General features: G+C 53.3%; 1 protein-coding gene across 1 annotated transcript; it reads right to left on the bottom strand.

Annotated features, from left to right (window-relative positions):
* Positions 1-620: 620 nt before the first annotated feature.
* EVPL (envoplakin) lies at positions 621-23,724 on the bottom strand. Its single transcript, XM_083874801.1, has 22 exons — positions 23,583-23,724; positions 17,918-18,017; positions 17,330-17,484; positions 16,567-16,690; positions 15,790-15,915; positions 15,470-15,508; positions 14,583-14,744; positions 13,928-14,035; positions 13,194-13,289; positions 12,830-12,955; positions 11,846-11,992; positions 11,547-11,701; positions 10,173-10,270; positions 9,452-9,633; positions 8,569-8,747; positions 8,023-8,161; positions 7,215-7,408; positions 6,704-6,854; positions 6,041-6,124; positions 5,845-5,955; positions 5,136-5,228; positions 621-4,377 (listed from the first exon to the last, which is right to left on the bottom strand). The coding sequence occupies exons 1-22, from the start codon at positions 23,654-23,656 to the stop codon at positions 928-930; spliced, it is 6,093 nt and encodes a 2,030-aa protein (XP_083730927.1). The 5' UTR covers positions 23,657-23,724; the 3' UTR covers positions 621-927.
* Between the last annotated feature and the right edge of the window lie 309 nt (positions 23,725-24,033).

Here is a 24,033-nt window from a genome sequence, read left to right on the forward strand (position 1 = left end):
TCTACTCTCATGGATTATTTTGGGTACGTTTGAGTTCCTGAATAGCATCAGCTAAAAGAGCCCTTGGGAGAAGGGAAGGAGCAGCTGATACGAATAGAAAGTAATTTTCTCACCTCATAAACCCAAGGGATGCTCCACAATAGGATAGATACTAGGGAAGAACATTTGGGATATGAAAATTTCTTGTTTCAGGAAGGACTGAGTGGTGGAAGTTACACAGAGGAGTAACTTACTTTTAGTTCACCTAAAGAAATAGCAAGTGTAGATTTTTCCAGTACTGTTGGGTGGGACTGCACCCCTTTGGTGTTCAGGTCCCTCTTTTAGAAATGTCCAAATGACCAGGAAAGCAAAGTCCCATTGGTTTTCAGTTTTAAAGACAAATATAACAAAACCTTTAAAAATATGGACTCATAGACAGAAGGACACTTTAAGGGGTTCAGTGCTGGGAGATTAGGGAGAGCAAGAGTCTGCAAAACCTCCGTGGATTGGGCTGCAGGGCATGGGATTGCATGGGGGAGGAGTAACTGTGCCTTCAGCCACAGCTTGCAGAGACAACACAGCCACAGACACTCACTTGCTATGTTTATTGCATGCACAATGACCCAACTGGAAAACACTCTGGCTCTCCCCCCTTTCTGGGCACAGCCACATTTAACCTACTGCCTGTGAAGTTCTCACAATCAACCCCTCTCTGGGCTGATTAGGGAACAGCACCCAGGGACTGTGGGGACCCCCCATGGCAGCCCCATGACCGCGTTTTCTTCCTCGCACGGCCGAGCTGTGTTGGGAGGCAGGTAGCTAAGAGAAGAGTAGGCAGCCCTAAATTCTAGATGCACCGTTCCTGTGAGCCTGCTGCCTCTGTGGGGAGAGGTGTTCTGAAGGGATGAACTCCTGAAGGAACCAGCCCCAGTATCTGCCTTGGTCCATTCAATGCCTGAATCGCGAGAGCCTGGGGGAGCGGCTGGCCTGGTGGTACCGCTGATATCCCTCCGACGCGGCTGGGAGCAGCAGGAGGTGGGTCAGAGAATCCTTCTGGCAGAGGGCCATGGCCTCCTTGTAATTCATCTTCTCTTTAGTGACAGGGTCAACGAGATCTTTTTCATAGTTGGACTCATCCTGGAGCCTATTGGCCAAGTTGCTTGTTATCATCCCTGTCTGGACGGCTTCCAGCACAGGGATGCGACCGGTTTTCTTGGGATCGATGAGCCCTCCAGTTAGATGCTGGACTTGCAGGTAGGGGAAAGCACTGTCCTTGGTCATCCAACCCTTCTGAACTGCTTCCCCCACAGACAGCCTTCGCTTGGTCACCGGGTCCTCAATGCCTGTGAAAGCTTTCTGGGCATTGAGCAGTCTCTGCATGTAGGTCCTGTCAATCAGCCCCCTCTCAATCGCCTTATGGACCGAGAACCGGTCCCTGGAAATGAGGTCTATGATGCCCCCCGTGGCAGCCTGGGCTTCCAGGAGCTTCTGAGCTGTCATGGGATCAAGCAGCTTCTTTGCAACAGCAGTTTTGATGTTGTACTTGGTGTTGGTGGTGGTGTCATACACCCCAGCGATGGGAGATGTGTCATCACATATGCCCTTCTGTGAGGCTGGGGGGAAGAAGGTTTGGGTTTGGTGGGTGGTGGGTGATGTGAGTGGGGATTTGGAGATGATGGAGCCAATTGAGAGGGACGAGGGAGGCTTGGTTTCCCCAGCCACCAGCAAGGCAAATTCAGAGATGGGAATCTTGCCATCCCGGTACAGCTGGTACTCCTCCTTTGTGATCCTCCTCAGCCTTAGTGCGTCATCAATGGAATACTGCTTCCCACTTTTCTTGTCAAGGAGAAGTGAGATCTCCCCATTTGGGCCCAGGGTGGTGATTTCTTCCCAGTCACACTCCAGCTCTTGCAGCTGGATGTACTGGCCTCTGTCTATGATACCTCGTTTATAGGCTTCATAAGGGGACATGTCCTTCCCTGTGTCAGGGTCCAAAATAGAGATCTTGGTGGAGAGGTTCGTCTCTCTCATCTGGGTCTCATGATTGATTTCTTCACGGTTGACCTTTGACTGGAGATCCCGAATGAACCTCTCCTTATTGTAGATCTGGTCCTTCTCCCTAAGGATGTCTGCCTCCAGCAGGGAGACTTCATGTTCCAGCTGCTTCTTCTTCTGCCTGTCGTTCTCAGTCCGCTGGCTGAGCAGTTTGGATTCCTCCCGAAGGAAGAGGACTTTCTGCTGCTTCTGCCTCTCCAGCTCCCGCAGTTCACTCTCCAAGTTGGCTCTCTCCTGGATGGCCAGGTTCCTGGCTTTCTGCAGCTCTGTCTCTTCACGAGCCCACGTCCTCTTCATGCCTTCAGCTCTCTCGATCCTCTCCCGGAGCCGCCGTACATCTTCTTCTGCCTTTTGCTTGGCTCCCCTCTCCCTGCTCAGCAGCTCCCAGATGCGTGCACGTTCACTCTCCAGCGCTCTGTCCTTTTCCACTCGAATCACCTCCTTGTAGATGGTCTTCTCCTGGGATTTTGTTTTCTGCAGGACATCGACTTGCACCTGCAGGTTCTTGCATTCTCTCTGCAAGCTCAGCACCTCCATCTTCTCCCGGTCCAGCTCCAAGCGCAGGCTGCTGGCAGACTGTTCCAGGACTGGATCCTTCTCCAGCTTGACCACTTCTTCCATAATGATTTTTTCTTGTACTGGAGCTGGGCTCTCCTCCAGCTCCTTTATTCTCAGTGTAATTTGTCTCATCTCCTTCTCCAGTGCAAGCCTCTTGCTTCGATCCTCCTGAAAGTTGAGCAACTTCTCTTGCTCTTCCACCAGCACACGAACCTGCTGCACGTCGCGTTCCAGGCGACGCCTGTTGCTCACCTCCTCATCCAGACTGCGTCTCAGCCTGCTGTGCTCATCTCGGAGCTTTGGATCCTTTTGGGTCAGTATCACCTCTTGAACAACCACCTTCTCCTCCGGCTTCCGCCTCTCCAGTAGCATGTATTTATTCTGCAGGTCATAGATGGCATCCTCTGCAGCTCTCCTCTTCTGGGACATGTTCCGCACCTCCTGACGGAGGCGGTCGGCTTCTTTTTCCAAGAGTGGATCATTCTCATATCGGATGACTTCCTTGTTGACCAGCTTGGTTTCCACCTTGGATCTCTCCCTCCTCCATTCATCCCTTTCCCCCTGAAGCCTAATGAGCTGCTCCTGGGTCCTGCCATTGGTGTTCACAAGTTCATTGAGCTGCTCTTTCAGCCTGTCGATTTCTCTGAGAATCTCTGGACTCTTCTCATGTTTCACCACCTCCTCTATGACCTCCTTAAACTCCACCTCTGGTTTTTGTGACCTGAGGACTTTGAGCTCTGCTAAGGCCTCTTCCACTTCACTGTCAATCTTTGTCCTTTTCAGAGTGACTTCCTGCAGCTCCCTTTTGAGGTGTGCAATCTGCCGCTCTGTTTCGGGGTCCACCATGAAGATCTCATTGACCCTCTCTTTCACCTCTATCCTGGGCTTTTGCTTCTCTGCAATGCTGTACTGGTTCTGCAGCTCTCCCAGCTCACCTGTCAGCATCAAGTTTTTGCTCCTCTCTTCTTCAATCAGAGTTTTAAGCTTGGAAGTCTCTTTCAGTAACTCTGGGTCCTGCTCTACCTGTTTCACCTCCTTAACAATAATTTTGGGTTCTGCTGTTTCAATCAGTCTTTCCACCTCTTCAATCTTGTTCTTCACTTTCACTATTGCTTCTTCTGCAGACTTTCTTTTGAAGGATTCGTCATCAATTTGTAACTGCAGGCTCCTAACAGACTTCAGCATTTCTGGGCTTTTCTCCAGTTTGATGAGCTCCTTCACCACCACCTTCTCTCGGATGTTGGGCTGCTTTCTCTCCAGCATGTGCAGCTCCCTCTTATGCTGCTCAAGTTCAGAAGCAGCAGCCAAGCTTTCCTCCTGGAGACGTTTGATCTCCTGACGAAGACTGGCTGCTTGGCCATCCAGGCTTGGATCTTTCTCAATTTTTGTGATCTCTTTGGTGAGGAGCTGGGCAGGAGCGACCTTCTTCTCGCTCTCCATCTGGGCAAGCTTACGGCTCATCGCATCAATGTCTTCTTGCAGGCTCTGCCTCTTTTTGCCTTCCTCTTCAATCTGCTGTACCATCCTAGACAGGTTGCTCTCCACCTGTGGGTCTCTGTAGTATTCAATCACCTCTTTTTCTTCCACTCTTTCAACAGGCTTCTGAGTTTTCAACATCAGCAATTTGTTTCTGTGTTCCTCCAGGTCCTCTTCAATCCTGGCCACTTTCCTCCTTTCCTCCTCCAGCTGTGATTTCAACCCCTCAGATTCCTTGCTTGTTGTGGCTTTGTTTTCAGCTTTCTGGGTTTGCTCATGTACAGCTTCAATGTCCTCATGCACTTCCTTCTGCAAGGGAAAAAAAAATAACCCTCTTTTAAGGTGACTCAGAGATCTTTTAAAATGACATGGCATGGTGGGAGAGAAAACTGGCACAGAATCCTCAGGCAGTCATCAAATAAGGCTGTTTGTAAATGGAAAGTGAGCACACAATCCTATCATCTCAAGCAACTGACTTGGTGGGTCTTCCTCTTGGGATGGAGGTGCTGCAGCAGCCCAAAAAGGTGCTTTGTGCTGCCTTCTTGTATCTGCAGCTGAGGGAGAGCATCACAGCCACCCCGCAGTTTAATCTCTTGTGCTTCCTGAACCCACTAAATGTCACCTGGTCCTGAGACCTTTCCTACAGGTGGTTCAAACCTTAGAAAGGTATAAAAGTCCTATTGCTTTGAATCATTTCCAGAAGATTGAGAGCACTAAATTCCAGCCACACCCACAAACAAATCTGAATTTTTCAGTCTGTGATCATTGATTAGCTGTGGCTAAGAGAACTGGACTTAAAAGCCCTAATTTTTTTTTTTTTTTTTTTTTTTTCCCCAAGCATAAACTACATCTTCAGTAATAAGCTGAGGGCCCCCAGAGGTGATGAGTCCCAAGACCAGTGTCAGAAACTGTGGTTTCTTGTGGTCTTTTTCTCAGAGGGGTTTCCATTCCTGTCCTTCCTCACACCTGGATGTGGAGACTCAGGGAGGGGTGGGCAGCCCCAGGCTGAGCAGGTTTGAACCCCAATCTAGAGCACCCCAATCGTGCAGTGAGCTGAAAGCTGGTACCTTCTCAACAATCTTCTTGGCAAACTCCAGCCGGCTGAGCTGCTGTTTGTTTTCTGCTGCCAGCTCCATGTAGAGCTTGGTGACATCATTTTCCTGCAAAAGAAAGAGTGGTGAGAGCCTTGTGCCCTCACTCAGACACTGCTCTGTTGCGTGGCAGACTCTGCCACACTTCCTTGCACCTGGATGAATTTTTGTGTATGGCACAGCTCTAGGGATTAGTGTCTTCCCATTGTCTCCTTAGAGAGACACAGAGTCTAAGGACTCTTGCAGGAGATCCTGTCCCTGTTATTTGAATGCCTGTTAGATTCCTGCAGGCCTACACATGGTCCAGTCTTCCAAATTCACAGATGGAGAGCAGCTAGCAAAAGCCTCAAGATGATGCAGGAGAACTGGGGTGTAATTGGGAAAACACAGAGGAGCTTTGGCTCCTTCCTCTCCCCACACACCTACACTCTAAGTTTTATCATCATACACAATGTGGTGAGGAGGCAACATCAGCAATCTTAGCCCAGGTGCCAGGCACAACCCTGGTTCAGGATCTCACATGCTGCTTTGCCCCAGGGACAAAGGGATCCCTGAGGACTCTGACTCTGGGATTAGGACTATAATCAGTGGTGGCTGTAAGAGTGGATTAAGGCCTTGCAGAGGACATTGGGATGTGGGTAATGAGCTGATCAATGATTTCCATGCCTTCATCTTAGCATTTTACCTGGGCCTGGATGCTTTCCTGCAGGGGGGTGACACGCAGCCTCTTTGCAGCAGAGTCAGTCAGGGAAGGGTCCAGAGAAGAGCTGAATTTGCCTGCTTCAAGCTCATAGTCCTGTTCAGAGCAGACACATGAGAACCAGGTGGGATCTCTTGGGTGAAATTCTAAGGGAGTGATAAATGGGGAAACCCATCCTTACATTGAGTGTGGACTGCACGTTCTGGGACAGCCTGACCAGGGCATTCTTCTCAGGCTCCTTGCTCTGGATCTCCTGGACCAGCCTCTGCAGGAGACACACGTGGTGTTAAGGACACACTGAAATCCAGCTGCCCAGTAATACTCTTGTAGCCTAGAGAACCAGCTCAGCTGAGGGAATAGTGGGAACAGGAAGACATTTAGAAAGAGTCTCCAGAGTTTTAGGGTATCTCAGCAGTGCTATAACTTGCCCAGGACCTCCCACACTGATTTATCACAAATAAGATAAATAGCAGCCAACACAGAGACCTCCACAACTCCTTGTCTGAGCTAGTGAGCTTAGAGTCTGCTCAAGGAGAGAAAAATGAAGGACCTGGATGCACATCTCAGCCCAAGGTGCAGTATTTCAGGATCTGAAAGTGTCCTCTCCATGGAGATTTCAACCTGGAGGTGACTGGCACAGATGAGGACACCAGCACTGTAGATAAACCCAGCAGTGAGATACACCAAGTAACACCATCTGTGGACTGCAATCCTTCTCTAGTTCATGCACTGTGGTGGAGGAGCACACAACTAGGAGCTGGCTGGTACTATTTTGCATGTGCTGTTCACAAGCAAATTGCCCCATCCCTCTAAAGTTAAAGGCTGTTCTTGCCCTGGAACACACCTTCTGTGCCTGCAGCTTGTACTTGATCTGGCTTGGCCCATCAGTGGTCTTCACTTGGTGCTTGGGTAGGTTGTTCATCCAGAACATCAGGTTCTCATTGGAGTTTTGGAACTGCTGGTAGGTGAGGCTGATGTTTCTGAGGGTCTTCTCTCTGTGCAGCACAAAAGTGGACAGGAACATTAAGAGGAAGGGCAAAGATTCATGTGCAAGTTCCTAGGAAGGAATGTGAAAGGTGAAAACATCACCACAACAAACACCAAGATAACAAAAACAAGAGGGAGGGTGACAACTGATGCCTGAGTGGGGAGCACAGCTCTGGAAGCTCAAAGCCTGTGCTGTGAATAGAAAGGTGGCAACTACACAGCAGGACACAGCTGGTCCTCACTATTACAGGCTATGGTAAGAATCAGGGTCCTGCAATGAAGAACATACTCAAGGCTGTGACCCCTGCTCCAGTTCACTTTAGCAGAGCAGAGCAGAGCAGAGCAGAGGTAACCCCACAGGTGCTCACCGCTGGTCCAGCTGGTCGGCCACGGCATGGTAGCGATCGTTGAGGAGCTGCACCTCCCTCTTCTGCCGGGGCAGGTCAGGGCAGTACTCCTGGAAGTTGTTCTGCACTGCACTGCAGCTGTGCTCGGCATCCTTGAGCCCCCGGTTCAGCTTCAGCACACAGTCCTCCTGGGCCACCAGGTCCCTCCTCATCTTCTGCAGGGGAGGAAAACAGACACCTTGTGTTTGCATCAGTCAGAGCAACATCCCAACACCCTCCTTAATGTGTCACTGACACAAACTGACACAAACACCCTCCTCAATGTGTCACTGACACAAACTGACGCAAACACCCTTCTCAATGTGTCACTGACTGGGCAGCACTGGGTCTGGTCAGGCTCTCTGAGTGACCATGCGAGGTGGGAGAGGTGGAGCAATGAGGCACCAGGAAAGCTGGGGAGAAAGGTGGCTTGGACAGTGCTCTGAGAAGTTTTGGGGAAGGCAAAACATCAGGTCACTGTGGGTGTCAAGGATGGGGCAAGGAGATGGGGAGCAGGAAAGATTAGGGATAGGTGTGAGGCAGAGCAACAGAGGTTAGATGCTAAGGGGGACATGATGTATTTTAGGGACCACAAAGGAAGGGACAGAGGGACAGAGTGGTTTGCTGTCCAGTGAGAGCAGGTCAGCCTGCAACACCAACATTAAACCTTCAAGGAAAAAGTCATCAAAATGGCCTCATCACTGGCTCCTCAAGGTGCTCAAATAAATCCACATTGCTCCCTGAGCTCAGGGATCTCCCAGCCTGAATGAGAAGCCTGATGTTTCCCTACCTGCAGGTCATTGGCCCGATCCTGCAGGGCATTGGGGGATGCAGGAATGATGCCGTCCTGAGCCAGCTTGGCCTCAAACGTGCTGACAATCTTGTCTGTGTTCTCGATCTGAGTCTCCAGGTTCAGGGCAGCCTTAGCCCTGGGAAAGGGGAAAATGAAGGACAAGGTCAGCTACAGAAACCCCATTCTTCTTTTTCTCCCTTTGATGTTTAACCTTACTCAAACTTAGAGCTTCTGCAACATGTCAGAGAACAAGCAACATGCACTCACAGCCCTGTCATGCTGCTCACAAGTCAGAGATGCTGCAGTTCACTACACAGCAGAGCTGGGACACACACCCATTGTGGTGGATTTTCCATGGTGGGAGGATCTGCTCACAAATTACACACAAGAACTCCTTCAGAGGTGCCTTTGATGATGGATGGGAGGTTTCCAACCTGTGCTGGACCTCAACCAACACTCATATAGATAAAAGCATTTTCTGTCATGCTTCTGTGTCAGCACACCTGTGCAAGGAGACTTCCTTCCCTCATCCCTACCACTCACTTCTCGTTGTACAGGCTGGAGAGCATGTTGACATCGTTGTATTTGCTCCTGAGGGCATTCAGCGTGACAGGGAGCTGGGAAGCCGAGGTGCTGGTGGGTTTCTTGGAAAGGTAGGTCTCACACTCCTTCTGCAAAGCATCCTTGGCTGCCCCCAGGTTCTCAAGTTTCTTTGTTGTTTCCTGGCACACCAGATGGAAGCACAGTCACCCAACACAGCCATAACAGTGCTGCTGTGGAAATGTGTTTCCCTCAGGGGCGGATTTAGCTGTGGGGCTCAGGGTGTGGTGCCCCTCTCATAAGGAGCTGCCCCTTGGGGCACAGCCCCATCCAGACTGTGGCTGTCTGGCAGTGGCAGGGTGTGGGAAAGAGATCCACATAGACAGAGATGGAAAAAAACTACCTGCCTGAGCCCATCCTGCTGCCAGAGGTGGATAAATACCCACAGGTGAAGATGTAACAAGCTGAAATACTGCAAATCCAGACCTTGACCCAGAGGAAAGGAGAGGGGCTCCAGGGCACTGCCTCTTTCCCTGTCCCACTGACATTTTCAAGTCTGTACTTCCCATCAGGTGAGACAAAGCTGGCCCTTGGATTAATTCCCTTTATCCCTTAGTCTCTTCATTACAGACTTGAGAGGGTAGGGTGACAGCATTCTCAAGACTGGCACCTGGACCACAGCTCTGAAATGAATGGACCAGAGCCAAGGGAAGGGCCTGCATTTCCTGAGGGTTTCATTTAGTCCCATTTCAAGGGTTCAAGCCAGCCTGAAACCCTTAAAACTGCAGCATGGATTTCTCCTTTGGAGCACCAGCTGTCATCTCCCGTGTTATTTCCATGTTGTCCTGCTTTGGGCCAAGGACAAACTGCTCCTGCTCCAACTCACCTGCTGCTGTTTGATCCTCCTGCCAAGGTCATCTGTAGGGTCACTGTAGTTCACAGGAGACCTCACTCGGTTCAAGACCTCCTTCTCTACCTGGAGCAGGTCCTTGCCAACACGGTCCAGGCTGCTGAGGAGCTGGTCAGCTTGGGGATCATCCTGCACTGCTGGAGGGCTCCTGGACAGAGCTGCAGAGAGACACAGATTAGGTTAATCCCCAGGTTTTAGCCCTGCCATGGTGAGCCACAGCTCCAGAGGAGGGACAAAGCCAAGTGCTGCATGCAGACACATCCCTTCTCAGCTTTGCTGGGAGCCTTTGAACTACAGCTGTGGGAATAACACAGATAACCCAGGGTTGGGATTATCCATGGCTGCCTGCTCATCCCACAGCCCCCAGCAAGGGAAGAGAACTGCAAGGCACCCAGATTACAAAGCAGGTTTAATTAAGGTTTCTGGATAGGCACATCCCCCTGAAATCCTAAATACCCTCCAGCTGTTGATGGGGCTGGGGGTGAATCTCAGAGACGTGAGAAGGGCAGCAGACTTTAAATGAATTGCTTTAAGTGAATTCCTGCCAGCTGCTCTTTGCCATGGAGGAAAGGCATCCTCCCACAGGGACCTCTGCAGGTATCTGTGTGTGAGCTGCAGGTGCTTCTGCCCACCCTTGGGTGGGTGGTCTTTTTCCAGAGCTGCCTCAGGAGAGGGCTGGACTCTCCAGGTGACAAACCTTGCTGGCTGGGCTGGACCTGCTCCTTTTGGCTGCGTCTCAGGTTGTTCTGAACTGCTGTTCGCTTCTGCTTCACCGTGCTCAGCTCCCCTTCCAACCTGTGAGCACAGAGGGACATCATCAGCCAGGAAGGGACACAGCACTGACAGAGCCCTGCACAGCAGCAGCTCCATGGCTGTGCTGGGGAGGTGTCCCCAAAGGCAAGGGAAGGTGTCCCCAAAGGCTGGGAGCCTGCAGCCTGCTCTAACTCAGAGATGTCCCTCAGGAAAGGGAACAGCAGCAAGAGCAGCTGGTTGGTTTGAGCAGCCAAGTTCTCCCAAGGAAGCCAGTGTTCCCAAAGCTGGAAACGTATTTCATATGGTTGCAGTGCTTTGCAGCCTTTCAGGAAACAAGTACAAGTGGCTCCTTCTGTGGCTGTGGCACTAGAAATGCCAGATCCCACTTGTAAGGATGGTTCCTGCCTAATGAAACTAGAGCTGGGATCTGCCAGAGCTAGAAGGACCTAAAAATATTTCTGGGTGAGAAAAGATTCATGGAACCAGAAGGAGAGGGAACAGGAAGGACCAGACCAGTTCTCATCCCTCCTGTGGACGGATCCAGCTAAACACTTTGTGCTAAAAACAGCAATTCCCAGCTTGCCTGGCTGCTGTCAGATGGGGGCTGACCCTCTGTGCAGAGGAACTGAATTTCTGTTCTAAAATACTCATGAAACCCATAAATCCAAAGGATTCAATAGTCTGGGATGTTTGAAGAGGGTTACACAGGAGGAACACAATGAAGCAATCACAGCCATGGCACTGGGGAGCCAAGCTCCCACTTTGGGCATGCCTGCATAGCTCTGAGTCTGGGCTGTGGCCTTTCCTCAGCACTTGAGCAGCGCTGATTTACCCAAACACCCGGGGCCATGATTAAAAAGGCAATGCCAACCTCCCTGCACCACCGCCCCGTCCTGTGGGAACAGCAGGAGCTGACAGGGCAGGCAGGCAGAAAACCTCCACAGGCTCAAGGAGCATTGCTCAGGCTCCAGCTGGGGCTGGCTGAGAGGAGATACCACAGATAACTCCGTCCTGTTTGGCAAGTCCCAAGCTCCAGACTGATTCTGCAATGAATTTAGTCAAACCTCTGCGGGTCACATGTTGGGGTGAAGAAATCAAGCCTGGCTGTCAGAAAACTCATTGTCAGTGAGCTCTGTGCAGTGTGCAGGAATGTTGAGGAATGAGATACCTGGGTGCAGGGAAAAATCCTTCTCCAGGAGGGATTTAGTGCTAGATAGTAGAGGCCTGTCCCCAGCTGCTGTTTCTCTGCAGTCAGGCTGGTTATGACCCACGAGAGTCTAAATGTCTCTCTGGGTCAGGGTCTCTGCTGCAGACTCACCTGTTGACCTTGTCTATGGACTCGGGGTCAGGAGGAGGGATGGAGAAACAAGCAGAAGGTGCCTCCTGGACCACGCCAGTGCTGCTCTGGACCACCCACATCTCTGGGTTGCTGTTGTCCTTCAGAGTGTACTTGTCCCCTCTGGTCAGCTGCACCTGGGAGAGGACACAAAACCCAGTGAAAGGCTTGGCTTTCTGGCTCTAGAACAGCTCCTCACACCATGGAGCCAAGATCTGGAGCAACCAGAGAAGAATCCAGTTCTCTGTCCCTTCTGAGGGTGCTGCTAGTCCAGCCCTCACCTCCCCAGCATCCCAGTCACAGAGGGTGTCCAGGGTGAGGGGCTGAGAGGGACGTGTCCGGCGCAGTTTCAGTGGGCTGATCTCTTTGCTCCTTCTCTTCAGGTCAGCAATGCTCTTCTCTGCCTGCTTCAACACCTTCTCTTCATTCTAGGCACAACAGGGGAGACAGTGGTTGTGACCAGGTTTGGATAAGGAGGAAAGGAAGGGTTACACTACTGCAGGTATCCTGGGACCAATTATCTGTCCTGGTGGGGTGGAGTTGGGAGTTTCTCCATTCTCAATCCCTCCATGTCCCTTCTTCCCCTTTCCATTGCCAACACTCTCCTCACTTTCCTCTGCTCACCAATCTGCCATTGAGGACACAGCCTGGCTTAGCCTTAGGTGAACCCACATTTTCATATCAAATATCCTGAAGAAATTTTCCTTTTCAGAAATGAACATTCCCACGAGGTAGCTGCATTCCAGGGTCAGAAGATCCCAGCATCTCTTAGGAGTGAAATGTATTGCATACTTGGGAAGATCCCAAGGTGAATGTGTCCCCTCCCTCTCTCCGGGGCAAATCTTCCTTTCCTATCTGCATCTCACCCCTGAGGTCAGATTTCTTTATTCCCTCCCTTGCCCTTGGCTCATGAGAGCGCTGAGGAGATGGGAGGATCTTTCCCTGCTTGGATGCCAGTGGCTCACACTCTCAGGCCCTCTAATCCAAGTGTCTTATGTTAGGGACAACACATGGCTTCTCTCTGCACTTCTCCTTTACTCTGATGGTGACTTGGGGCCTGGCTGTGTGTCACTGATGGGGACAGTGCCATCTCAGGCAGTGTGAGCAGCACAGATCTTCTGGGCTTCCCCCTCCTAGCACAGAGCTGGGGTGAATTACCCCTGTTGGATTATTCATCCACCCCTTACCCTCTGTCATTTACTTGCGATTTTTAAACTTTGGATTTGCCCTGAGGTCTGGCTGGTGCCATCTCCTGAAGGTCTCACCTCCAGCTGAAGCAGCAGATCTGACACCACCCCGGGGCTGTCCTTGTTGAACTTGCTGTATTTGGTGTCCAGGTCAGAGCTCATCTTCTTCAGGGAGTGGCTCACAGCCTCAGCATCATCCTGGAACTGGAGGTGTGGGTAGGGAAACAGTCAGGCATGGGGGAACATTACTGTCTCCACGTCCAGTGGGGTCTCTCAGTTCTCAGCACCTCTAAAAGGTTCTATTTTGAGGGGAATTTCCCCAAATGACCTTTACTAGGTGCAAGCAAAGGGTCTCCCATCCTCACCCCTTTGCTGTCTCTGTTCCCAGCCTGCCCACTCTGGCCTGACCTGCAGAGCCAATCCCCATGAATTTGCTTTTTACCTTCTTATAGCTCTCCACACTTTTCAGTTGGCTCTCCTGGCAAATGCAGAGATTCAGGAAATTCTGCCACTCGTTCTTCAAGGCTTCCTGGTGAGCCTGTGGAGGAACATAGCACATCTCAGTGGGTTCCAGCTGGTCCTGGAACCACAGGTCTCCTTTCCTCAGAAGTCCCAGAGATCAGAGGAAGAGCAGAGAGAGAGAGCTGTGCCCAGGCACTGCCTGATGCTGAGCCTGAGTGAGGACACCCCTTGAGAAGAACCTGGCTCATACAAAGCAGCCATCACTTCTCAAGTGGTCTCAGCTCCAGAGGTGTTGGGGACTGAGAGCCCACCTTAGCCTGGCACTGCATCTGCAGCCTTGGAAATACAGCCTTGGAGGCTGGGAGCTGCTTTCACCTGAGAGGAGTCACACCATGTCAAAGCTGGAACTTCCCAACAGTGTGAGGGTGGCTGCACTGGTGTGTGAGAGCACCTGAGTGGGAGATGCTCCCAGCACACAGATGTTGGCCACTATCTTCTGGAAATTTTGGAAAGAGTGAAGACCCTGCACTTCCCTCAGCTTCCCTGCAGGGCTGGGGCAGGCAGAAAGACGCTGCAGTGCAGCCGTTGCAGCATGGAAGGAAAGAGTAACATAACTGCAGGGAGAGGTGAAGGGGTCTCCTCTGACCCACCACTTGAGGCACAGAAACACTTTCATTCTCCCACAGGGCTGGGGAAGAGGCCCTCTCTCCCTACCTGGATAGGTTTGATGGCTGGGTGCTTCAGCTCAATCATCCTGTCCCCATCGTCCTGAAGGTGGTTCACAAACTCCTCCTGGCTGAGCAGCTCATTGGACTTGAAATCCTGGAGGGGAAAAGAAACTTTCTGACCTTGGGAGCATGAAGGGAGCACAGAGGGGTCTCTTGGGGCACCAAACATAACAGAAATAAGACAAAAAACACAGACATCCTTGTTTGATTGTTTATTTGTTAAAACAGAAGGGGCTAGGCAGAGCTAAAACAAATGAGACACACTTGGACCTCAGAAAGCATCAGGGCATTTGCTCAAAGAGTATTTTCCTAAGGAATTTTACCTCTCATTTTCTGTGTCCCAGCACATGGAAGTCATTGGGTGTTGTCCTGTGGCCATGGAGGCTGATGTGGCACTGAGCCCCTCCCTTCTCTCTGAGCATGGAAAGCCTCCCTGACAGCTCTACAGTGTATGATCCCACCTGCCAGCTCAGGGGACTGGAGGGGTCATTCCTAATTCCAGCATGGGCCCAGGGGGTCTGTTCCCCCTCTGTTTTGGAAAGCCTCATGCCCAGGGCTGGTGGTGGCTGTGCAGGAGGCTGGGGTGACCCTGCAGATCCCTTTCCTGGCCAGGACATGCTGCCTCCCCCGCTAGGGCTCACCTCGTACTCGCGCCGCACGCTCTGCACATCCATCATTTGGTCACTCCAGTCCTGCTTCAGGATCTTGGTCTGCTGCTCTGTCAGGTAGCCCAGCTCCTTGGTGCAGCCCTGGAGGTGGTGGTAGAGGCTGCCAAGGCTCTGCCCTCGCCAGATGGAAGCTTTCTGCAGACAGAGACAGTGTCAGTACTCAGCCTGGGGAGTCTCCTTCCCCTCCTCCCCAGGACCACACTCCTGTTGCACATCCAGCAGGAGATTCCCAGAAACCTCGGTGAGAAATCTGCCACCACTGGCTCTTATCTGATGGGGCTGCTGTTCCCTTTCCCTCCTCACAGACAAGATATGTTTGTCTAACCAGAATCCCAGGTGTGGGCTGGTGCCCGGGGCAGTCTCAGAGCTGGCCCAGCTCTGCTGTATTTCTCATAAATCCCATTTTCAGCATCAACCTTCATGGGCCCAGCTGGGTAAATCCAGGCCCTTCTTCCTGGCCATCTCCTTTGCTCTGGCTGCTCATTTTCTCTCTGGAGCCCTTGTTAGGGATCAGGGCAAGCCTCCCCATTTGCAATCCTGATTTGGAACAATGTGTGGGCTGGATTTCCTGGTGCCTCCTGGTCCCTGTGCTCATGGACATAGAGGAAACTGCAGATCCATGACCCATGAAGAGGAGAGACATGGATCTCACCCTCAGCACTGCCCTGAGGACAGCAAGAGTTCTTTCAATTTACACCTATCCCAAGGAGGAAAGGAAATGTGGAAATGATATGAGGGACACAACTTTACTGTGCAAACCCTAGGGCAGCTCCTGTTCTGAACTGGGCATTCCCTGCCCATCAGGGCTGGTGTTACTCTGCTCAGACCCCATCTGCTCAGAAAACCACTGAGAACCTTACCAGCAAGTCCTTGTACTGGCTTTTTAGATCTGCCGCATCCTGAGTTACAACACAGCCAAGACCAAGGAGGTGAACAAAAAAAAAAAAAAAAAAAGAAAAGCTGTTAGCAAAACATGTGGTGAATGCTGATGAACTGATTTATGGAATGTGCTTTAGAAACCACCCAGGAGCCACCTCCCTGGCCCCCCATGCCTTCTGCAGAACAAGGGTGGGCATTGACTGTGAGGAGGAGCAGAGGGGACACAGAGCCAGGCAGAGAGCAGAGCCAGGAGGGCCCCCAGGGCAGTGACAGAACAAGGAGAGGACAGAGGAGGCCTTACCCCAGAGCGGAGGTTCTTGATCTGGAGTCCGTAGGCTTCAATCTCCTTCTGGAGGATGTTGTGCTCAGCTATTTGCTTCTCCAGCTCCGACATGCCAGGGCCATACTGTCCTGCATCCACTTGTTTCTGTGCAAAAGGAGTCAGGGCAGACACTAAAGCAAAAGGCTGCATTTCAGGGGGAAACCCCAGGCAGTGCTGGCAAGGCATGAAAAGATTTGGTGTCTGATAGCAGTCCAGGAGGAAGGAAAGGGATTTTTTTGTTGTTTCCCATTATTGCTGTTGGTTGCCATTTCCCCAGCCACACACAGGTGCAAAGATAACCAGACCACAACACCCTGGGCTACAGACTTGAGCTGAGCCAGCCCCCTGCCCATGGTGACATGCATGGGATGCACTTCATAAACATCCAGCTTTCAGGGGAATCCAAATTGGCCTCAATCTGGGCAGTCCACACACCCAAACCTTGCAGTGTGAAACCCTGAAAGGTAGGGCTGTAAAACCCGAGGAGACATCACCTTCTCCATCCTTTCACCCCACAGCAGGACTCTCTACCTGATGCCCCTAACCTGAAGAGGTTAATTCAGAGGGTGCTCCAGAGCATTTAAAAGGTAGAAGGAGAGTCTGTCTTCCACCCAGAGCCACGGAATTATTCCCACCACCTCCAACATCCCTGTGCTATGCTGAGGATGCAGTGCCTGGAACTGCCCTACAGACATCAGCAACATTATCTGGCCTGGCAGGAGGTGGGAGATAACACCCAAACCCAGCTGCTGTTACCATCTTTTGGTCCAGGATCCTGGCCCAGTCCACCCTGGGCCCCACCTCAGGGATGTTGAGCTGCTCGTAGAGGGCGCGGTACTCGGCACAGAGCTGTGTCACTCGGTCATGGAGCTGCTGGATGCTGCCGGGGGAAAGGCACAGGTCCCTGTGTCACTCAGGAGAGCCAAGGTGGGCCTGGTGGAGCCCAGATTTCATTTGCAGGGTGACCCAGGGTACTCTGCTGTCCCTTTGTGGCACTGGCCTCCTGCAGCAGTGTTCAGCACTTTGTCCTGCTGCTCTCCTTCTTCAGGGGTGTCTCAGGAATTACTGCCCAGGGGAATCCTGCAGGGAGGTCAGGGCTGTCCCTTCCCACTAGGAAACTTCCCTCCTGATTTCTACATAGAAGGGCTGGAAGTGAAGGGGAGCAAAGCACCAGAAGCCAACTGAAGCTCTTCTCCCACGCCAACACCCACCTCTGACTCTGCTTGCCCCAAATTAAAAGTATTTATTTTAGGGAAGGCAGAGGAAAAGGGGATTTGCCCAAAGTTTAGCTCTGCATTTTTCTTTTATAAGGGCTCCCAAAAGCCTCTTGGGCAATCACTCCGACATCCACTCTGCATACCTGTATCTTTATAATGAATTGACAGAAAAGATGATTTTAAGGCTAAACTCTGTGGGAAGAAGAGTGAAACTACCGTTCATGGCAAGGACTGGAGTTCATTCTGTGTCCTGAGAAGGTTCCCAATTGCTCAGTGCCCTCCAGTCCCTCCACTGCACTCACTCTTTCTCTATCTCAGGAGCCTGTGGGTGTTTCAGCCTCTTGGCACGATCCACATCCAGGAAGAGATCCTTCAGCAGGGTCTCAGCTTCCTTCAGGTTCCTGGCATTCTCTGTCTGGAACTCAAAAGCCTTGTTCTTCTGCTGATTGCTGGAATCCTGGAGGCCGAGGAGACAGAGGAAAAAGCCTGGATGGGCCACACGGACATCACAACACTTCCCTTGGCCAACACAGAGGATCCTCCACACAACAAGCACAGAAGAGCCCTGGTGCCCAGCCTCCTGCTCCCTCCCTCCCTCCCAGGGGCTTTGTGGGTCAGGCTGGCAGCCTCTGGGGCTGCTGGGAGGGCTGTGCTGCCATAGGTGAGACAGCCTTGGCTGTGCAAAGCCTGAGGCACTGAGCAGAAAGAATCTGGGAGGCCTTGGGATGCAGCCCCAGGGGTTGGGAGGCTCCGTGGGGTGTCTGTTCCTCCCCAGCCTCGAGTCAGCCCCCAAACTTGCAGCAGCATGCACAGAGCAGACACCCGACCTGCTGTCCTGGACATTTCTAGGCAAAGCCTCTCACCTCCCACCACCCCCTGCCACAGCTGACCTGCTTGAGCCTGGACTGAGTCTCCAAGATGTCCTTCTCCACCTGGTCAGCATTTGTCTGCATGCGGGAGATGAGCACGGCCAGCTCGTTTGTGGAGGACCTGAGAGAGGAACAGCAGAGCAGAGGGGTGAGAACAGCAAAGCTCAGCCCAGGACTGCCCCAGGCCTGGTTCTTTCCCCCTGTGCCCACTGGGGCTCTCAGGAAAGAGCCTGAGCTGTGGCCAAGGGCTCAGACACACATAAGGGGTCACTGTCTGGCAAGGCCAGAGATGGTGTGCTCAGAGTGGTGATGGGATCCTTCACATCCCACCCAGCCCTTCTGCACAGCTCCTGCAGGTGCTCAAAACTTTGTGTAGATTCAAAAAAACATCAGAGGGGAGGAAAACAATAGAACAAAAAAAAAGGGGGGAAACCTGCTGTAGAGTTCCCAAAAGCACCAACACCACATCTGGGGTGGGCAGAGCCAAAGCCACAGACAGCTAGAGGCCAGAGGAGCACCCTGCAGAGGCAGCACAACATGCTCACCCTGTTTGGAGGTGCTTCCCTGGGTGCCTGCCCTTGGCTGCTGGCACAGGTGGCCCTTCAGCCCAGCCCAGAGCTGCCATCCTGTCCCATGTGAAACTCTCCAAAGCTGGGCCCAGTGCCACCCCAAGACCGGGCTCCAGGGGACAAGGACTTGCTATGCAGACCACAAGCCCCTGTGGGTGCTGTAGCCTGTTGTGGTGTTTTCAGAGCTTGGGGAACAACATGAAGCTGAGTCAGAGCAGGTTTAGGTTGGATATCAGGAAAAGGTTTTGTACCCAGAGGGTGCTGAGGCACTGAACAGGCTCCTCAGGGAGGTGGTCACAGCACTGAGCCTGTCTGAGCTCAAGGAATGTTTGGACAATGCTCTTGGTGCATGGTGGGACTCTTGGGGTGTCCTGCACAGGGCCAGGACTCCAATTTCCCAAGGCCATGGCACACACACCTACCAGCCCTCCTCACCCCAGTGAGGTTTCAGTGAAGTTTCCTGACATTCATTCCCCATTGCTGTCACCTCAGTGCCACCACACAACCATCACAGCCCTTATCCCACCACCACCCTTGGGAATGAGCAGCCCTGCTGGAACAGCTGGATGTAAACCCTGCAGCCATGGCAGGCATGGGATGGTTCCCAACGCTCCCTGCGGACAAGGAAGCACAAACCCCAGTGCCACCTTTGTCCTCTGTCCTGTTGTTTCTAACAGCATCTGCCCTTGAGGACAGTGCCAGCCCTACCCTGCAGGCAGGGAGAGCACAGCACTGCCAGGGTGTGGGCAGGGGCAGGAGGGTGTGGAGTGATAGCATCACCCAGGGATGGAGCACTCGGAATGCTGCTGATGGGACAAAGGTCAGCAGAGGCTCAGTGCATTCTGTGCTGGGAGCTGAGACCAGGAGGAAAGAGTTTGAGCAGCAACAATGGGACAGCACTGGGGGTCAGCTGGAGTGGGGGGACATTTCTTCAGGGCAAGGTGGTACTTCTTTGGTGGAAGGAGAAGGTGGGAGAAAGGTGATGTCCTGCAGCAGAGTCACCACGTCTGCCCTTTAGCCAAGTGCTTTCCTTCCAAGCCCCTGAATCCACACAGGATAGGGGAAATGATTCCTTTAATGGCTCTGTCATTGCTCCAGCTCCTACTCGTGGCTCCAGCTGTTCCACAGTTCATTCCAAATGCTGGGATGTTCATTTATTACAGCCCCAAGTGACTGTAACGTGCCAGGGAGTGCTGTGGTCACCCCAAGCCCAGCGCTTGGATGCCACAGCTCCCGTTTGAAGTGAGCTCAGCCCACACTGAGCACAGCCCGTGTGGCTCCAGAGGAGGCACAGCCCCAGCAGTCCTGCTCACAGCCTCCTTTCCCCAGCTCCTCCCTTGTTTTTAATTTCCCAAGCATGGGCCTGCACGGAGGTTTGGGGCTGGCAGCATCTCCCAGCCGTGCTGCAGCTTTCCTGCCTGGAATGCACATGGGCAAAGGGCAGGGGGATGCTGTGCTGCAGCATTGCCACTCCTGCAGGCTCTAATTCCAGCGATCGTGGAGCCCAAGCAGCACATCCGGCACCATCAAAGCATCAATCCCTGCTACAACCTGTGTTTTCCATCCCGTTAATCACCCCTCCTACTCCATCCGTGCCCTTTCCTGGTGTAAACTGCAGCACAGAGGGAGGATGGGAGCAGGTCCCGGTGAGCCTGAGCGCACAGCAGGCTGGAAGCTCTCAGAGGTCCCCCCTCCCCAGGAGGTTACACAATCTCCCACTCATCCCTGACACGCCTGGAATGAGGTGGTGTCCCACGAGCAAATACTTGAGCACCACCCAAATTTCCTGCCCGGGCTCTCTGGGCAGGGAGGAGAGTGTGAGTCACGGGCTGGGCTGTCCCGGGGGACAGAGCCTCTCCCAGAGTCCCCCCAGGAAGTCTGCCTGGATTCACCTCCTGCCTGAAGAGCCTGGATGGGGTGTCCTGCTCGAGCCCATCCCCGTTTGTGTGTGGCTGTGGGTAACTGTGCTGCTCCAAGAGGGGAGAAGTGAGGATCCATCCTTCCCACCAACAAAATCCTGTTTATTCCTGCTGGCACTCCCTTTCTGATTGAAGGAAACGCTGGGGCACTCCATCCCTTAGTTCCTAAGGTTGGGCACAAGAATCTGCTTTGTTTAGGCTGAGCCACAACTAAACTATGGAGTGAAAAGATGTCAGCAACCTCCTGGTGACAGGGACTCAGCCCATCCCAGCCTGTGCTGCACAGGGCACCTGAGGGTGGAGACCAGGATGCTGCTGCAAACAGCCTGGCTTTCAGGGAAGCAGGGATAAATCCTGGAAAACATCATCTCAGGAGCAGTAGGGGTGTGCTGGGAGGAGTCCATGCAAACACCCACCCACAGAGCCCCTGGTGACAGGGGTGCATCACTGTCCCTCCTCAGGGTGTCCCCTGCCCATTCCTGCTGCCCCTGGGCAGGAGCTCCCGCTCACCCAGAGCTGGGCCCTGCACTCCTGGGTGACATTTGGGACAGGAAACATGGAACAGGATGACATTTGGGCTGCAGAGGCAGCCTGGCATCAGGCAGCCACAAGCTCATATTGGACACCCCTCCCAGAATTTGGGTCCAGCTCCACACACAGAGCATGGTACAGCCACAGCTCTGGGATGGCTGAAGGCAAGGCTGGGCAAAGCTCCTCCTGCTCCTCCTCAGCAGCCAGGGCAGCCTCCTCCCTAGGGCTATCTCATGCCTAGGAGAGGCACAGCACCATTATTATCATTACTAATTGGTTCATTTCTTGTACCACTTTCTGCCTCCTGGACAGTCCAGCTGCACACAAGGGACGGTGTCTCTCAGCAGCAGCAGCAGGGCTGTCCCCCACTCCTGGTCACTCCTGCCAGGGCACTTTGGGCAGGACCACAGCACCACCCTCTGCAGTCCCTGACCTCTCTGTCCCTTCCTCATGGGGACTTTGCTTTATGGCCACAGAGCCCAGAGCTGAGTCTGTCCTCCCCAGCACACACAGAGGTCCTGGCACATTTTGATTTGCCAGCAGATCCCAGCAGACCACCACTGACCCCCTGCCAGGGCAGGGTCAGTCCCTGAGCCCCTGCCCGTCCCCAGGGTCCACACTGCCCCAGACTGACTGGGGAGAAGCAGAGGGAAGTGGTGAAAAAAGCAGCAATCCTAGGAGACACTTAAATCCCAGGAGATGACTTGCCCTCCACCTCCCAAACCACCCACAGCCTTTGTTAAAATCACACCCAGGCACAGCCAGTCCAGCCAGATCCAATTCAATTCCACCTTCTCAAGAGCTTTCCCTTTCAGCCCTGCAGTGCCTGCACCTAGAGCAGGGCACATCCAGGATGCTCCTCAAACAGGGACAAACCTGTGCCTGCTGATGCCTCCCTGGGCTGCACCCACCAAGTGGGGACAGCAAAGGGCCCTGACAGCCCAGAGGCTCAGCACCACAGCCCCAGGGACCCAGAGCCCTCTCTGGGGGTCCAGCTGATTATGAACCCCAGAGAGAGGGAAACTCAGCTGCTGAGGCTCTGGCCTTGGGGCCAACAAGAGCAGCTGTGGGCCACCAACATTTTCTTGGGGCCATCTGCAGAGCGTGTGCTGTTGGCTGCTCCCAAGATAACTCATCCACCTTCATTTTCTCAGCTACTGACCAAGCCCAAGGCCATGGTCAAGTGAATTAGGCTGTGTCTGATGGTTGGTGCCTCCTGAAACAAGCACAACGAGCTCAATAATTGCTGTGCTCCTGCCTCCAGCCTCCATCCTGCATGGGGAAGAGGTGTCATCTTGCTGGGATGCAGCTCCAGTTATTCTGAGAGGGAGAGCCTACCCAAACCCTCTGCAGGGTCCTGAGAAATCCCCAGCCTCCTTTGGCAGCTGGCTGGGAAGGTGAAGGGATTACATTAGCAAGGCTGAATAAACCAGAGCCTGACACAGCTCCCAGGCTGCTGGGGAGGTGCCTCACTGCAGGCAGGCCCCAGGCAAAGCCTGGTGTTCAGAGAGCCCCCAGACCTGCCTTTGGGATGGGTTTGTGCCTGCTCAGCTCCACTGAGGCTTCCCATGGCAGGGGTCCAGCTCCCAACACCCCCCCAGGCAGCCCCAGAGTCACCTTTGTGGGGTCACCTTGTCCCCAGGCCCTGCTGCCCTGTGGCTGTTGGCTGTCCTGGGGTTTGGCCCCCAAAACAGCATAGTGTTGTGACCACACAGGTGTTCACACACACAAACACTGTCCTGGACTGCTACTGGTGGTCCCAGGAGATGTGGCCAGACCCCCTTTTCCTGCATGTCCCCTTCTCCTCAGCACAACCCCCCTGGCAACTTCCTCAGCTTCCAACCACGGCAGGGCAGGGAATTCCCGTGGAATCAGCCCTGCAAAATTGCTGAGGAAGGTGGAAAAGAATCCTGAGTCAACAAGAGGAGCTGGAGGGAGGGATGGGATCTCCCTGCAGGAGCGCTCCCTCCCTGATCCCAGGGAAGCATCACACATCTCCTTCCCTCAGAACGGAGGGAATTTCCTCATAGAATCACAGAAAGGTTTGGGCTGGAAGGGACCTTACAGACACCCAGTCCCAAGCCCCTGCCATGGGCAGGAACACTTTCCACCAGTCCAAGTTGTTCCAAGCAGGTCTGAATGAGGCAAACTCAGCAATTCACCCTGAGAGACCCGGCCTGTGCCAGCCTGGGTTAGAGCAGCCACCAGCAAATCCATCCTCACCCATCCCCACCACCTGAGCAGCAGCACAGTGAGCACCCTTCTCCAGGGATCCCAGGGCAGCATCACAGCAGCCTCACACAGCCAGGGAACCCCAGGATCTCAGGGCCAGGCTGGGATCTGCTTCACTGTCAAGCAGACCCTGCTCCACCCAAGCAGAGGCTGCTTTTGTCCTGCTCCTACCTGCCCCAAAGGAGCTTTTTGCACCTCCCTGCTCAGTGACCACAGCTCTGAGCACATCCCAGGCACTGCACATCCCAGGGCTTGCAGGACACTGGGAAGGAGGAACACAAAGCCCACCAAACAACAGCCAGGCAGCACATTTTGGTGTCACCAGCAAACCCCAACCTGCTGCTGCTCCACAGAGAGATGGCACTTGGGGTGGCTTAAAACGCTGTCCTCCCCCAGGGTCACACAGCACTGACACAGGACAGGGGTCACACTTACTTGCTGGGTTTGACAGGGGACCCTCTGCTGGGGGAATTCCGGCTCGGGGAGCTTTTGCTCACCCCCTTGAACATGTTGGCCGAGTCCCAGCTGCTGTCCCGGGCTCTGCAGGGTCCTGGTGGGCGCTGGTTCCCGGCTCTGCTCCCTGGGGATGGAAGGACGGGACTCAGGGAGGGACGGTCGGAGGAGAGGTAAAGAGCAGCTCCCGAGAGGCTCCTCCCCGCACGCAGGTGAGCAGCAGCAGCAGAGATGGAGGCGCATCTGAAAAAAAAAAAAAAAAAAGACTCGAAAAACCAGTTTAGGGTGGAAAGAGCAGAGCCCCAGAGGGAGAACGGGAGACCTCGCCCTGGCTCCGAGAGTGTTTGGGCTCACACAGCCGAGCAGCAGCTCCCCAGCAGAGGGACAGGGAGCACTTTGCAGGGAGGAAAAGCCTGGGAACGCGACTTGCAGC

This window comes from Zosterops lateralis (genome assembly GCF_965231275.1).
Source record: "Zosterops lateralis genome assembly, chromosome: 18".
NCBI classification, from domain to species: domain Eukaryota; kingdom Metazoa; phylum Chordata; class Aves; order Passeriformes; family Zosteropidae; genus Zosterops; species Zosterops lateralis.

Excerpts from the sequence above, each read along its gene's own strand:
- EVPL (XM_083874801.1), bottom strand. The coding sequence starts at position 23,656 with ATGTTCAAGGGGGTGAGCAAAAGCTCCCCGAGCCGGAATTCCCCCAGC. Across the intron at positions 13,290-13,927 it reads CAGCCATCAAACCTATCCAG|GCTCACCAGGAAGCCTTGAA; the intron begins GTAGGGAGAGAG and ends GTTCCTCCACAG. Across the intron at positions 5,956-6,040 it reads ACGTGCAGTCCACACTCAAT|GACTATGAGCTTGAAGCAGG; the intron begins GTAAGGATGGGT and ends TGCTCTGAACAG.